This window comes from Pagrus major, chromosome 14 (assembly GCF_040436345.1).
Source record: "Pagrus major chromosome 14, Pma_NU_1.0".
Lineage (NCBI taxonomy): Eukaryota > Metazoa > Chordata > Actinopteri > Spariformes > Sparidae > Pagrus > Pagrus major.
In genome coordinates, this window is record NC_133228.1 from 26,018,188 (window position 1) to 26,034,265 (window position 16,078).

General features: G+C 43.4%; 1 protein-coding gene across 1 annotated transcript in view; it reads left to right on the plus strand.

Annotated features, from left to right (window-relative positions):
* stab2 (stabilin 2) overlaps positions 1–16,078 on the plus strand; it is a 32,135-nt gene that overhangs the window by 941 nt on the left and 15,116 nt on the right. Inside the window, exons 2-36 of the mRNA XM_073480438.1 lie at position 1; positions 1,831–1,946; positions 3,066–3,151; positions 3,392–3,458; positions 3,544–3,639; positions 4,274–4,396; positions 4,476–4,672; positions 5,574–5,701; positions 5,796–5,929; positions 6,629–6,708; positions 6,907–7,056; positions 7,371–7,514; positions 7,600–7,662; positions 7,779–7,895; positions 8,010–8,063; positions 8,148–8,228; positions 8,884–9,036; positions 10,398–10,457; positions 10,544–10,645; positions 10,772–10,858; positions 11,149–11,260; positions 11,350–11,530; positions 11,960–12,053; positions 12,149–12,307; positions 12,495–12,590; positions 12,716–12,808; positions 12,886–12,933; positions 13,042–13,169; positions 13,257–13,359; positions 13,786–13,863; positions 13,955–14,044; positions 14,333–14,440; positions 15,405–15,536; positions 15,651–15,779; positions 15,982–16,044. The exon at position 1 is cut by the window's left edge and continues 124 nt beyond it. Coding sequence (XP_073336539.1) covers position 1; positions 1,831–1,946; positions 3,066–3,151; positions 3,392–3,458; positions 3,544–3,639; positions 4,274–4,396; positions 4,476–4,672; positions 5,574–5,701; positions 5,796–5,929; positions 6,629–6,708; positions 6,907–7,056; positions 7,371–7,514; positions 7,600–7,662; positions 7,779–7,895; positions 8,010–8,063; positions 8,148–8,228; positions 8,884–9,036; positions 10,398–10,457; positions 10,544–10,645; positions 10,772–10,858; positions 11,149–11,260; positions 11,350–11,530; positions 11,960–12,053; positions 12,149–12,307; positions 12,495–12,590; positions 12,716–12,808; positions 12,886–12,933; positions 13,042–13,169; positions 13,257–13,359; positions 13,786–13,863; positions 13,955–14,044; positions 14,333–14,440; positions 15,405–15,536; positions 15,651–15,779; positions 15,982–16,044 — 3,653 coding nt within the window. The remainder of the gene's footprint in view (positions 2–1,830; positions 1,947–3,065; positions 3,152–3,391; positions 3,459–3,543; positions 3,640–4,273; positions 4,397–4,475; positions 4,673–5,573; positions 5,702–5,795; positions 5,930–6,628; positions 6,709–6,906; positions 7,057–7,370; positions 7,515–7,599; positions 7,663–7,778; positions 7,896–8,009; positions 8,064–8,147; positions 8,229–8,883; positions 9,037–10,397; positions 10,458–10,543; positions 10,646–10,771; positions 10,859–11,148; positions 11,261–11,349; positions 11,531–11,959; positions 12,054–12,148; positions 12,308–12,494; positions 12,591–12,715; positions 12,809–12,885; positions 12,934–13,041; positions 13,170–13,256; positions 13,360–13,785; positions 13,864–13,954; positions 14,045–14,332; positions 14,441–15,404; positions 15,537–15,650; positions 15,780–15,981; positions 16,045–16,078) is intronic.

The following is a 16,078-nucleotide window of genomic DNA, read 5'->3' on the forward strand; positions in this document are numbered from 1 at the left end:
AGTGAGGCTGAGCGACACACAACACACAGCACAGCACAGCACACAACACACAGCACAGCACACAACACACAGCACAGCACACAACACACAACACACAGCACATAACACACAGCACACAACACACAGCACAGCACACAACACACAACACACAGCACACAACACACAACACACAGCACAGCACAAAACACACACCACACAGCACACAGCACACAACACACAGCACAGCACACAACACACAACACACAGCACAGCACAAAACACACACCACACAGCACACAACACACAGCACACAACACACAGCACAGCACAAAACACACACCACACAGCACACAGCACACAACACATAGCACATAACACACAGCACACAACACACAGCACACAGCACACAGCACACAGCACATAACACACAACACATAACACACAGCACACAGCACACAACACAACACATAGCACATAACACACAACACATAACACACAGCACACAACACACACCACACAACACATAACACACAACACACAGCACACAGCACACAGCACATAACACACAACACATAACACACAACACATAACACACAGCACACAACACAACACATAGCACATAACACACAACACATAACACACAGCACACAGCACATAACACACAACACATAACACACAGCACACAGCACACAACACAACACATAGCACATAACACACAACACATAACACACAGCACACAACACACACCACACAACACATAACACACAGCACACAGCACACAACACACAGCACATAGCACACAACACACAGCAATGCACACAACACACAACACACAGCACATAACACACAACACACAACACACAGCACACAACACATAGCACATAACACACAACACACAACACACAGCACACAACACACAGCACATAACACACAACACACAACACACAGCACACAACACACAGCACATAACACACAGCACATAACACACAGCACACAACACACAACACACAACACATAACACACAGCACACAACACACAGCACATAACACACAGCACATAACACACAGCACATAACACACAGCACATAACACACAGCACACAACACACAACACACAACACACAACACACAACACATAACACACAGCACACAACACACAGCACATAACACACAGCACATAGCACACAGCACTAACAGCAGCCTCATGAGAGCTGGACCAGGTGTGAACAGGTGAACAGGTGAGAACAGGTGAACAGGTGTGAACTGGTGAACAGGTGTGAACAGGTGTGAACCGGTATGAACAGGTGAACAGGTGTGAACAGGTGTGAACCGGTGAGAACAGGTGAACAGGTGTGAACAGGTGTGAACAGGTGTGAACAGGTAAACTGGTGTGAACAGGTGTGAACAGGTGTGAACAGGTGAACAGGTGTGAACAAGTGTGAACTGGTGAGAACAGGTGAACAGGTGTGAACCGGTGAGAACTGGTGAGAACAGGTGAACAGGTGTGAACAGGTGTGAACCGGTGAGAACAGGTGAACAGGTGTGAACCGGTGAGAACCGGTGAGAACAGGTGAACAGGTGTGAACCGGTGAGAACCGGTGAGAACAGGTGAACAGGTGTGAACCGGTGAGAACCAGTGTGAACAGGTGTGAACCGGTGAGAACCAGTGTGAACAGGTGAACAGGTGTGAACCGGTGAGAACCGGTGAGAACAGGTGAACAGGTGTGAACCGGTGAGAACCGGTGAGAACAGGTGAACAGGTGTGAACAGGTGAACAGGTGTGAACCGGTGAGAACTGGTGAGAACAGGTGAACAGGTGTGAACCGGTGAACAGTCTCTGTCTCTCTCTGCAGGTACTACATCAGGACGGCCAGTCTGAAGCTTCCCATCAGCGGCTGCTCCTTCGAGTGCTACAAACAGGAGGAGGTGAGGAGCTGCTGTCCTGGCTTCTGGGGTCCAGACTGTATCGGTGAGTTCACTGACACCTTCATGTCTTCATGGTCCGACTCACCCGATGTGACACTTTGGACCATTCTGAACTTTTAGACGCATTAATGTCATGACAAGCTCCCCCGACACTTTACAGGCAGATGCACCAGATGATTGTGATCAGTTAAAAGAAATACAAAAGAGCCAGAATGGTTCTGTTGTCCCGGTCGCAGAGTGATTGAGGGAGATCTGGTTATGTGAGATTGATATGATCAGATGTACAGGGTTCGTCCTCTGAGGAGCAGGAATGTGATCAATAGACCTGAAGATCAGGAGATCGGACACTTTGATGAAAGTCTTCCTCTTGGAGTCCTCCACAGGTGAACAAGAAGGAACAAATAAGTCAGAATCAGTCAGAGACAGAGTTTCACACAGTTTATAAGGTGTCTCCAACTCAACAACTCACTAAACTGACACATTTTCAAAGGGAGTCTGGGGACAAAGAAGTCGCCTATACTGGTTACTGTTTAGTGTGTCTGTAAAATGTGACATGTTTAGATCAATAAAATGTTTCTTCTTTCATAAATCGAGTGTAAATGGTGAAATCAGTGTAGACAGTGTGTTCAAACAGCTGCTAGAAGACACCAGGTTGGTCTTGAACCAGGACTCAGCAACAACCAGGAGAAGCGTCCTGATGATCTGAGGCTCTGACCCGACGTTCAGCTGTCTAACTGCTCTGGTGACACCAGAAAGTGTTTCAGTGCAGAGGTGTGTCCTGTCACATGTCCAGTCCAGTCCTGCAGGATGCAGATCGTCCTGCAGGAACCAGGTCTTCCTTCCTCTGCAGAGTCTCTGTCAGCAGGACACAAATCTGCTGACAGTCACACTCTGTGAACACACACACACACACAGACACACACACAGACACACAGACACACACACACACACACACACACACACACACACACACACACACACACACACGAAGACAGGTAGAGATGGATTCATTCACAGATCTGTGATGTTGTAACGAAGCGTCTGTTTGTTCTGTGGGTGAAGAAGGAAGCAGAGCTGATCTGTGGAGATAAGACACAACGTGACAACAACACTCTGACAACCCTCCACTAACCTCTGCTCACTGCTTCCTGTTGTGTGTCAGAGTGTCCCGACCGGGCCGACAGACCCTGCAGCAACAGAGGAGTGTGTTCTGACGGACTGGGAGGAAATGGCACCTGCAGCTGTCAGGTAACACACACCTGGATATATAAAACACACACCTGGATACACAACAATACACCTGGATATATAAAACACACACCTGGATACACAACAACACACCTGGATATATAAAACAGGTTCTGGGGAAATGTTACTTACTTACTCTGTGTGTGTGCATGTGTGTGTGTGCGTGTGTGTGTGTGTGTGTGTGTGTGTGTGTGTGTGTGTGTGTGCCTGTGTGTGTGCCTGTGTGTGTGTGTGTGTCAGGTGGGTTTTGCAGGTGTTGCCTGTGAGGACTGTGCCTCTGGTCGTTATGGTCCCACCTGTAGCTCAGGTAACACAGTAATAATCAATAAATCAAATCACGTCCGTCATGTTCACGTCTCACACTCTCCTCTGTTTCCTGTGTGTGTGTTCAGTGTGTTCATGTGTCCACGGCGTGTGTGACTCTGGATTAAGAGGTTCTGGTTCCTGCACCTGTTTCTCAGGATATAAAGGTCCAAACTGTGATCAAGGTCAGTGTGCTGCTATTGATCCTCATCAATCACGTATTACCGAATATGATCAATAGCTGCTACGTTCTGATGTCATGTAATGTTAAAGTTGTACCTGTTACCTGTGTTGTTACCTGAGTTCTTACCTGTGTTCTTACCAGTGTACCTGTGTCCTGTCTCTGCTAACCTTCACCTCTGTCATCGGTTTGTTTTCTCTTCTTTGTTCTGTCACCTGTCCAGTTCTTACCTGTAATGCTACCTGTTACTGTTAGTGAGTTGGTTCTTTACCTGTTAATTGTTTATTATTTACTGCTTCTTAGTATTTGTAATATTTGTTTTTGTTACCTGTACTGTCTTTTCTTGAATTAAATTTTTCTCTTACTGTTACCATGCTCCTGTTACCTGTACTGTTTCTGTTACCCGTACCCATTACCTGGTAACTCACTTGTGTGTATCTTTTACCTGTCACTGGTTACCATTACCTGTGCTGAAACTGTCTTCAGAGTTATGCTGTTTCTCATCAGTGTGGTTATTGTTTTTTTTTCACCTTTCACCTGTTGGAACCGTCTTGTGTTTCAGAGTTACCTGCGTGTGCAGCTCTCAGGTGTTTCTTACCTGTATAGTCACCTGTTGATTTACCTGTCTTGTGTTTCAGAGTTACCTGCGTGTGCGGCTCTCAGGTGTGAGCAGAACTCTCGCTGTATGGAAGAAGCTCTGACAGGACAGCTGGTGTGTCAGTGTCTCCCTGGTTACCAGAGATCAGGAGCTCAGTGTTTGTGTGAGTCATCAACATTCTGATCAATCAATCGGAGGTCTTGAAGAGGACATTAAAAGTCTTGTCTCCTCCGTCTCCTCAGCTATAAACCCGTGTCTCCAGGGTGTCTGTCATGTCCAGGCCTCCTGTGTCCACACTGGTCCCAACCAGCATCTGTGTGCCTGTAACGAGGGATACACCGGGGACGGACGAGTCTGCATGGCCATCGATCCGTGTCAGACCAAACAGGGAGGCTGCTCCGCCGGGTCTGCACGCTGCGTCTACGATGGACCGGGGAAGGTGAGGATGTGCTGAGGCCAGGGTCAAGATCAAGAGCAGGACCAGGATCAGAACTGAGTTCAGGATCAATATCAGTCAATATCAGGAACTGGGTCAGCAATTTGATCACTACCAGCATCGGACAGCACGATCAAGTTCGAGAACAAGTTTAGGATCAGGCTCAGAATCACGGTCGGGAACAACATTCAAGAATAGAATCTGGATCCTGAATGAGAAAAAAAAAGAAAAACAGGATCATGATTAGAAACAAGTTCAGAATAAAGAGCAGGATCCGATCAGAAGTGAGATCAGGATACGAAACAAGAGCAGGATCAATATCAGAAACCGGGCCCTGAATTAGATCACAATCAGAATCAGATAATATGATTAAGATCAAGATTAGGATCATAATCAGAAGCAAATACAAGGTCAAGAACAGAATCTGGATCAGGAACAAGAGCAGGTAGAGATTCAAGATCAGAACAACAAAGAGGATTAGTATCAAGAACAAGATCCGGATCAGAACTGGGTTCAGGACTGAAAATAAGAACAGGATCAATATATGGAACTGAGATCAGGAATTAGATCAAAATCAAGACCAGATCAAGATCAAGAGAAGGAACAGAATCTGAAACAAGACCAGAAAGAGGGTCAAGTACAAGATCAGAAACTGGGTTGAGATTATGAGCAGGATTAGAAAAAGATCAGAAACTTGTTTAGGATCAGAATCTGGGTCAGGAACAACATCAGGATCAGGAACACTATCTGGATCTGGAACAATATCAGGAACAGATTCAGGATCATGATTAGAAACAAGTTCAGATCAGATTGAAGAGTAACTTCCGCCTGTAGGGGGCAGCAGTGTTCAGAGGGCCGTGTACTGAGAGGACGTAACCCTGGTTTTATCTGCTGTCTCTTCCAGTCTCACTGTGAGTGTCTTCCTGGTTTTGACAACCTGTTGAACGGCGGCTGCAGCCTGAAGGACTCCTGTAGACCTGATTCCTGTGACAAGAACGCCAACTGTTCCACTGTGGAACCAGGAAGAGTCGAGTCAGTCCTTTACTTTCCTTTTTATCACTTCTGGATCTACTGAACGTTGCCAACACATATTATTACACAGATCACCTGTCTGTCTGTCCCTCAGATGCACCTGTCTCCAGGGTTACCTTGGTAACGGGAAGGTGTGTTATGGGAACATCATCCAGCGTCTGACCAGTCTGAACACTGAGCCTGGAGGACAGTGGAGCGGTCAGCTGAGCAACGCCATCAGTCTGTTCAGTACGATCATCATTCGTTCAGTTTCTTTCATTTATCAGACGATTCTGTCCAAAACTAATTATCATAAGTGATTTAAACCTCTGTAGGAACAACATGTCCGTCAAACTGTCCGTCCACGATCTGAGACCAAACTGTCTTTATTTGTTTCTGTTTGTTTAAATGAGACAGAACAGATTCCTCCGTGAGCTTTACAGCTGCTCCTAGATGGATTATTAAACGTTTGACAGAGCCACGATAGCTGTTCCAAGTCTTTATGCTAAGCTAAGCTAACCTAACCATGTCCTCACTCCACATCACACTAACCATAGTTTATATGACATACATGTCTTTTCCCTGACATTAACCATCAATGTGCAGAAGTGAGAATTTTAAAAACATTGTTGCTGGAACATAAAACAAACGTTGCACCACAGATTGTTTTTAAGTTGATTGTGTTTAGAGGCGGAGCTGTAAATGTGATCAATGAGAATGAGATGAGTTTGCTTGAGACGTGATTTTGATTTATGTATTCAGCTCCAGGACCCTCTCATGATGTCACACATTATTGATTACAGTCAGTCAATACAAACACTGATTAGTGGTGAAACCTGGTGTCTCTTTTCAGTCTGTTCCTTCACAATATAATGAATTTGTACAAGTCCTTGTACCATCGATAATAAATAACATCAGATGTAATTCTGTGAGTTTTTGTGTTTTCAGATTCTCTCTCATGGCCTCTGCAGAGTTTTGGTCCTTTCACTCTGTTTGTCCCGATCAATAAAGGCTTCAGGGGAACTTCAGTAAGAGTCACAGATTCATCTGATGATCAATTTTCATCAGCAGCTGTTTTTAAATGTTATTTATTTACAACCTGAGTCTGATTTTTAATATTTCACTACAACAGTTTTCAGATCCAGACATTTCTACCAGAACTTTAACTGAGGAGATTGTATGTGTGTGTGTGTGTGTGTGTGTGTGTGTGTGTGTGTGTTGTCCAGGTGAGGACTCTGACAGCTGACGTGTCCAAAGCTAAATACCTGTGTAAGATGCACCTGGTTGCCGGGGTGATGCCCTTTGACACTCTGAAAAAAACAGACGTCTTTTACACCCTGACTGGAAAATCAGCTGAGACGGACACAACAGAGGGGGTGAGTTACTACTGCTGCTGCTAGCTGCTGCTGCTAGCTGCTGCTGGTGTGATTGCTCTGGTGTGATTGTTCTGGTGTGGTTGTTCTGGTGTGGTTGCTCTGGTGTGGTTGCTCTGGTGTGGTTGTTCTGGTGTGGTTGTTCTGGTGTGATTGCACTGGTGTGGTTGTTCTGGTGTGATTGCTCTGGTGTGATTACTCTGGTGTGATTGCTCTGGTGTGGTTGTTCTGGTGTGATTGCTCTGGTGTGATTGCTCTGGTGTGGTTGCTCTGGTGTGATTGCTCTGGTGTGACACGTCGTCTGCTTGTTCCTCCAGGACAGTCAGACTAAGATCCGTATCCATGGCAGCAGGAAGAAAGGTGTGATTGTGCAGCCTGACCTGGTGGCGTCTAACGGGATGATTCACATCATCAATAAGCTGATGGACAGTGTTTCCCCCACAGTGGAGAGTGACACACAGGTGAACACACCAGATCGATACTGAACTGTTTGTGTCCACATGTTTCTGATCAGACTCATTACATGAACATGTTGTTTCCTCTCAGGAGAATCTGATGAAGATCATCTCTGATTACGGAAAGTTTGACAGGTTCAAGTCTTTATTAGAGGTCAGTAGGTCACACGCATTAAATCACCACCAGGTCGGTCGTTGGTGAGAAACTCTGCTGTCTGTACAGTTTGTGCACCGTTAGTCACATTAACTGAAGTGTTTGTGTCTGTGCAGAAGGCCGACCTGTCGTCAGTCCTGGACCGTCCTGGTCCAATCACCGTCTTCGCTCCTAGCAGCTCAGCCTTCGATGCGATGGCTGAAGGACACCTGCAGTACCTGAGCAGTGCTGAAGTGAGAACATCACAGACACAAGTCATCACAGCTCTAAACATTGATTTAATTGAACCATTTCAGTCGGCTGTAATTCACCACGATAATCCAATTAAAACCACTTTAATCCTTCAGGGTCACAACAAACTGGTGGAGCTGCTCAGGAACCACATCGTCCTGTCGACGGCGGTCAGTACAGCCGACATGTTTTAATTCACTAACTACGCTTTCATTCATTCATATATTCTAATCATGTATGTTCTTGTTTTAAAGCTGGAGGTCTATAACGCCGTGTCCAGTCCCAGAATCATGACGACAGCCAATCAGGTTCTGACGATAAACGTGACAGAAAACGTGAGTGTGGATCTTAAAAATGTCTTTGTGTTGTTCTCAGGTGTCCTGAAAAAGAGATCCTGAACTCATTGATACGTCTGTGCTTTGATAATATCACAGCTGCTCATCATCAACTGGACGGCTTCCAAAACTAGATGTAAAGTAAAACATAAGAGTCGCACCAACAGTTTGTTTCACTGTGAATTCAGTATCACAAAGTCTAATTCAGACTGTTTGACCTTAAGGACGAGACCAGGATCAGGACTGTAATCAAAAGGGTTCAAGAACAGGAACGACTTTATTCTGATGTCATCTGAAGGCTCAGGCACCAAAACTGGCTGCTGGTTAACAAATCAATTCATTTAAACTGGAACAAGTTTTGATCACGTTACTGAATGCAGAGAAACAAATGAGACAAGACAGGAAGACAAAAAGAAAAAGTTTTACTGAGTTTTACCTTCATGACTTGTTGACTTCATGAATGTTTCATCATTCAGTTGATTGTCAGATCACTTCAGAATAAGCTGGTCTCAGTAAGTGAGTCACAATTTAGTAGCTGCAGAAATCACCAAGAGATTGAGTTAAATTATAAGAAAATAAATTCATTCTAATAATCAATCATAAATACACTGATTGTTATTGTACAGATGTGTTTGACCCGTTTTGTTTCTATCAGGGTCAGATTTTGGTGAACGGAGCGGCGGTGTTGGAGGCAGCAGTAGAAGCTAAAAACGGTCGTCTGTATGTGGTGGATGGAGTCTTGACTCCGCCCTCCATCGAACCTGTGCTGCCCCACAGGTGTGACATCACCGACACCCAGATCATCAAGGTGAGCCCCAACAGCAGCCGTCTCCCTTTTCACTTTAAGTCTTTTCACAAAATATTGAATGTTTTCCTCAAATCTTAGCGTCATCTTGCATTAGCATTAGCATTAGCACAGCTAGCTGCCCTCTCCACTGTACTTCACTGTCTGGGTTCATCTTGAGATAAAACTTGGGATAACGTAATGATTTTTCTTTAGTGAACATCTGCAGGAAGATTTAGATGTTTGACTGTCGACATGAATCCTGAACAGACTCATTCTTCAGGTGTAACATCACGTTACATCCACAGCAGCTGATACGTACCGTTAGCTAACCTTGTTTTAAACGTCAGCGTGCTGCCTGCATGTTTTTGTCTCAGCTGCTTTGCTGCTACTTCCTGTCCAAGTCTCAGTGGATTATAGATGAATTTAATTCAGAAATCATCGATAACATTCCTGACAAATACAATATGACTGAATGTAAGAATCCACTCGTCATGTGCAACAGGTCAAACTGATAAATCACACTGACCGACTCCACTGTTAACTGACATGAGACATTTCAGGAACGCAACGGAAAAACAGACTTTCTTCTCAGTGATGATTCAGTTTCAGCTAAATCTTTATTAAATCTTTATTAAAGGACCAGTCCGACCCTCAGCAGGTAACATCACCATGGCAACCTTTACTTGCAGGTAGAAACACACAGCTGATTGAGATTTATCCAATTAAAACCCTTTCCCACTTTGCCTCTCTCTCTTCATCCTCCTTCAGCTGCTTAGTTAGTTAGTGATAATTACCAGGTAACAAATCTGAAGTTTGAAAATGTAAATGGTTAAAAAATGTCCTTCACTTTCGAGGCCTGTTGAGGGGAAGTTGGACAGAAAGTTTCCTGGAAATTTATTAAAGAAATTAGCAGCTATTTATTAAGTGCTTCTTGGAGGATAGCAGAATATTGTTACTAAATCGTGTTTGGGTAAATCTCAATAAAATTTGAGGTAAATAATGTCGTAATTTGAGGGTAATTTCAATTAAATTTCAATTATGTTACTTGGAAATGACCTCGTACTCACCTTGACATTTGTGGACCTGTAAAATGAAGTATTTCCTAGTTTTTCCTCCAGATTTGAACACTGGTGTCTCATTTATCATCTCTGTATAAAAATAATATATAAAGATCGAAGATGAATCAGTGCATTTATGTGGTTTCCAACATTTTCACAGTCTTTGCTGTGAACGCAACACCAGACTCCACCATCAGTTTTAGAAAGAAACATTGTTTGAGAGTCCGTTGATTCTCTGAGTAACAAACGACGCTGTCTTTCTCTAAAATCTGAGTTTCCTGTAAAGTGTCTTTGAGATGTTTGATGACCTTTCTGATGTTTCAGGGTGAATGTGTCAGCTGCTCAAAGGTCAAACTGTCTCAGTGCTCGTCTGGAGTTTTTACAGTAAGACGTCTCACTGCACTTTTTAGATCGTGTCTGACCCTCGTGTGATGATTAGAAACATGACGATCCATCTCTTTATCGATCAGGGCCGCTCCATCTTCGGATGTGTTTACAGTCTGACCATCAGCAGACCGGCTCTGAGCATCCCGACCACAGGCTGCTCTCCGCTCTGCAACACGACGGTCACGGTAAACGAGCACATCAACGTGATTCAGATTTAGAAACAGATTCAACTTCACAATAATTCCTGACGTTAAGACAAAATGTGATTAAAGACTTTTGGAGTTATGTGATGCGCCTGTGTGTTTGTTCAGACTCCAGCATGTTGTAAAGGTTTCTATGGTCCAGACTGCAGTCCCTGTCCAGGTGGATACCAGACCCCCTGCTCCGGACACGGTCAGGTCAGATTCAACTTCGACACACTCTTATCAAATCCTCCATCCAAATCCTCAACACTTTCTGGTAACACCTGAATAAAGAGAAAGGTGAAAAGTCAGAGATGACTCCTTAAACGTTACCAAATAACATGGAAACCTTCCTTTAACTGACATTTTTAAAAACTAAACTCAAATGAAAACATCTTTGAACACCTTGAACTTCGTCCTTTACGCTAAAGGGGCTTAAAACTCAGCTGGATGACGTTGATGTTGGAACTACAGGGTTAAAATCACTTGATGTTTTCTTGTCGCAGTGTTTTGAGGCGATCGGAGGAAACGGATCCTGTATCTGTGAGTCAAACTTCAGTGGCTCTCGCTGTCAGTACTGCTCCTCCTCCAACAAATACGGACCAAACTGTGACAGAAGTAAGTCTGAATAGTGACATCATACAGGTGGTCGTGATGTCAGGACAATGAAAGCTCACCTGTGTCACGCCTCACCTGTCTGTCCTCAGCCTGTCCCTGTATCCACGGACAGTGCGATAACCGTCCTGACACCGACGGTCGGTGTAAACCCGACACCTGTCTGATGGGTTTCACGGGTCGGTTCTGTGATCGCACGACGGTTGTGTGTGGCGTTCCGGGTCAGTTCTGTCACGCCCACGCAGATTGTCTCTTCAGCCAGGGAACCACCAGGTGAGTTTACCTGCATCCATCATACTCAGGTTTAACTCTACAACAATGACTTACGTCTTTACCACCTAAACTAAGGAAATAACTGGAACAAAGCCAGCTGTTAACTGGAAAGGCATGCAGTAGAGCGCATACCTCTGCCAAGGTAAACAGTTCCCTTTTATTCAGTCTCGCCTAATCCATTATCAAACTTAACAGCCCTGTATAACTCTACATTTTAAACCACGCACAACTGATTTACAAACCAACAAACCAACAAACCAACAAAACAAACCAACAAACCAACAAACCAACAAAACAACAAAACAACAAACCAACAAAACAAACCAACAAACCAACAAAACAACAAAACAAACCAACAAACCAACAAAACAAACCAACAGTATTGATGACCTCAGACATTATTTAGTGAATCTCCTGTGTGTGTTTTAGCTGTGTATGTAAACCTGGTTACCAAGGCGACGGTATCACCTGCGTGGAGGCGGACCCATGTGCTCCACCTCACCGAGGCGGCTGCAGCGTCAACGTGAGTCAACTCTAACATCATTTCTTCTTGTATTTAAAGATTTATCTCTGATCTGTCCTGAAACCTCACTGCTGTGTCTGCTGCGCCCCCTGCAGGCCAAATGTATAAAGACAGGACCAGGTTCTCACTCCTGTCAGTGTCTGACCGGGTGGAGGGAGGACGGAGATGACTGTCAGCCAATCAACAACTGCGACGGTCCTGACCGAGGAGGCTGCCACCCCAGTGCCACCTGCATCTATGTTGGACCTGGACAGGTAACAACCAATCAGGTTTCATCTTCACACACTGTAACAACCACAACATGCAGGTAACGCCCCTCTGCTTGGCTCTCATGTCTGTTTATTATCAAGCTTTTATCTTGTTGTAGTCAGAATAAGTTAAGCTACTCTTCATTCACTCTTTCTTCTTTTCTTCTGATTCTGTTCTTTGTTAAACCAACAGAGCGACTGCAGCTGTAAACCAGGCTACAAAGGAAACGGGCGAGACTGTGAAGCTGTGAATCAGTGTGTCACTGCCAACGGAGGCTGCCATTACTTTGTGAGTAGATTAATATTCTTCTTAACTGTCAAATGTAGAGCAGGCAGACTGATAATCTACTGAGTCTAGTTGCAGTTCAGTCTGTTTTTTTCAAATAAAGAAGAAGTCAATCGTTTTGTGTTCAGGCCAGCTGTCTCCTGCTGTCCTCTCAGTGGACATGTGTGTGTGGTAAAGGATATGTTGGAAACGGACAGATTTGTTTCGGGACAGTCGTGCAGGTGAGAATCTTAAAGTTATGTGCATTTGTCAAACAATGTTTTAGTATTTTCTGAGTTTGTTTTCTTGATGCTTTCAGGAGCTGTTTAATTTACCGGACACCTCCGACTTCTTCACATGGACGACTGTGAGTCTCTGACACAGTCACAGTAAAAAACAACTGGACTTTTATACGTGGAACTTATTGTAAAAAAAACATTATGATTGGTTTGGTATTTCTCTCTCTGTGTCCCAGGACTCTGGCGTGTCTCTGTCGGATCAGAACCTCACCGTCCTGGTTCCGTCTTCAGCTGCCGTCGCTCAGATGTCTCCAGAGGACAAAAACTTCTGGACCATGAAGGGAAACCTGCCGAGTCTCATCAGGTGACAGCTCAATGTGGCTTTTTAACAAACTGAAAGTTAGTTTTGTCTCCAGCAGTTTTAACAGCTCCCGTCTGTCCTACATCACAGAAATCACATGATCCAGGGTTACTATCCATTATACAGCCTGAGCAACACTTCCTCTCTGACCACTCTCCTCAAGACAACACTTCCTGTTTCAACAACCAATGAGGTGAGTCCACACCAGATCATTCACTTCCATTTATTATCATTTCTAGGGATTATTCTAGATAAAATACTTGAATTTAGACTGTTAGCAAACTTCAGCTTCCTCTGATTGAGACTTTTTGAGTTCTACATCAAGAACTTATCATCTGATCCACTTCAAACTTGGCAGGTTTGTTGACAAGGACCAGAGGGAGGAAATGACACTTTTAATATTAAGAAAGTTTGAATAAGCAGGGAACAGCACTCACCACTAAAGCTGCAATGATACCAGAAGCCGAGCAGCTGAACAGGGACATTTTGAATGGGAACTGAACTAATTGATATAAAAATAAATTCCTAGTATATGATTTCTTATTCTGTAACACAGAACTTTTCCATTAACTTCCTGATGATGATGTTCAGATTTAATTCAGTGTGTTTGTTCTGACAGAAAACAGCTGTTGGAGGAGCGACCATCACCACACCAAACGTAGCTGCGACCAACGGACTGATCCACATCATTGATAAGGTACCAACTAACGATGTAAACGATGCTAATGATGCTCTGATACTTCTGTCGCTGACTGTTTCTGATTGTTTGATGTGTTTTCTGTCTTCAGGTTTTAGTTCCTGACAGGAAGCTGAGTGAAGGTCTGCTGGCGACTCTCGCTCTGAGACCCGAGTTCTCTCTGTTCAGATCCTATCTCATGGTACGAACACACGATACACTCTCACCTTAAAGGATGGTCCACAGAACCAAAACTATAACAATAACTAGAAATATATCATTTTAAATATCACTCCAACTCAATAAGGACAACAACAGTGGTGAGCGATATCAGTGGGGAAACACTGACAGCCAATCAGAATCCATCAGAATTTACAGGGACATCTCATCATTATCGTTACAGTCATCGTTCTTGGTGCAGACGACCTTAACTCTTGATAAATATTTGTCATGTTTGTTAAAAGTTTGTTCTTGTTTCTGTTGTGTTCAGGATTACAACCTGACAGACGAGATCGAACAGGCGAATGAGTTCACCGTCTTCGCTCCCACAGACGCCGCCGTCACTGATTACCTCAAGAAAATGTCTGCAACTGCCCTGGTACAGTAAAATGAAACAAGTTCAATTTGAGTAATTAATATCATTAACTGTACAGGAGTTACTAGCAAAGGTCCTTTATCACTGTTGTTATTTGCATTAGCGATAAAACTGAAACTGAGCAGAAACACAAAGAAAAGATAAAAAGCCAGTTTATTTGCAGATGATATGATTTTATATTTTAGTTTTATTGATACAAATTAAAACTGCACAATATTTTTTTATTTAGTGGGGAGTGTCTCATGCTTTTACATAAATAAAATAACAATTGACATGTAAAATATTAGAATTTAAGATAAATGAATAAACACATAAAATGAGCAAGCTCAATTTCCTGACTTAGTTATAGAAAGTACATCAATATTATAATTTAACATAATAATATATCATAAATATATGTATTATTGTATAAAAACATAATAAAATCATAACATTTACTCCACCACGAGTAAATATACTGTCCGTAGAGTGAAGACTCCAGTTTATGTTATTTTATTTTATTTTGTAAAGTGTTTGATGTAGGATCCTCAGCCTGTGTTCGTCCGTGCATGTATGCATAGGCTATATAGTGCCGTAGAGACCTGGCATGGTTTGGTTAGTACATTGTAATAAAAGTGCGAAAACCCCCCATGTTGTCTGCCGTGTCTTTGAGCTGACCAGAGCTACCAGCACTAACGCCGACCATAACCTTCCCCTTCACCAACCCACATTACAATATGCAGATCCATTACATTACATGAAAACAATAAACAGATCAAATAATAGAATCTAAGAATAATGAATACATTTCTGACATAGTCATTATGCATTGTTTTAACATAACTAAACAATCACATTTATCTTTTTCAAAAACAAAACGTATTTTTGCTTAATTTAAAAAAAAAGTTGTATATTTGCAAGCTTTATTATGTTATCTATATTTCTTGTCACTTGTCATTTCTGTGCTTTTATTTTGTATCATAAACAGGATGTGAATACAACTCGTTACCATGTGGTGGCGTCGGAGTGTCTGCTGAAGACCGACCTTCAACCTGGAGGATACAAACAGACGCTGCTCGGGTTCTCCTTCCAGCTCGGCATCTACCCCCGAGACGGAAAGGTCCGAACACAGATCATCATCAGTTATCACCATCATCAGAAATGTAGTAATCAGTAATCAATATCATCATCAAAGGAGCAGATCTATAATCCTCTCTGTCTGTTTGTCCTCAAGCTGTTTGTGAACGACGCTCAGATAAACTCGTCCAACATCCTCAGTGGTAAAGGAGTGATCCACGGCCTGTCAGCTGTTCTGACCATCAACAGGAACCGCTGTGATGAGATCAAATACCAGAAAGTCATGGTACTGTACACCTGTGACCACAGTACCTGTACAGTACTGTACCTGTAAATACTGTGCTGCACCTGTAAATACTGTGCTGCACCTGTAAATACTGTGCTGCACCTGTAAATACTGGGCTGCACCTGTAAATACTGTGCTGCACCTGTACAGAGTCACACTGACACAAACTGAACTAAACTAACTTTCTGTTTTCTCTCCAAAGGGAAACTGTGTCGACTGTTTGTTCCCACAGAATCAAATCTGCCCGAACAACACGATCCCAGACGTAAGAGTCCACTCTGAACATGAATGAGACTTCA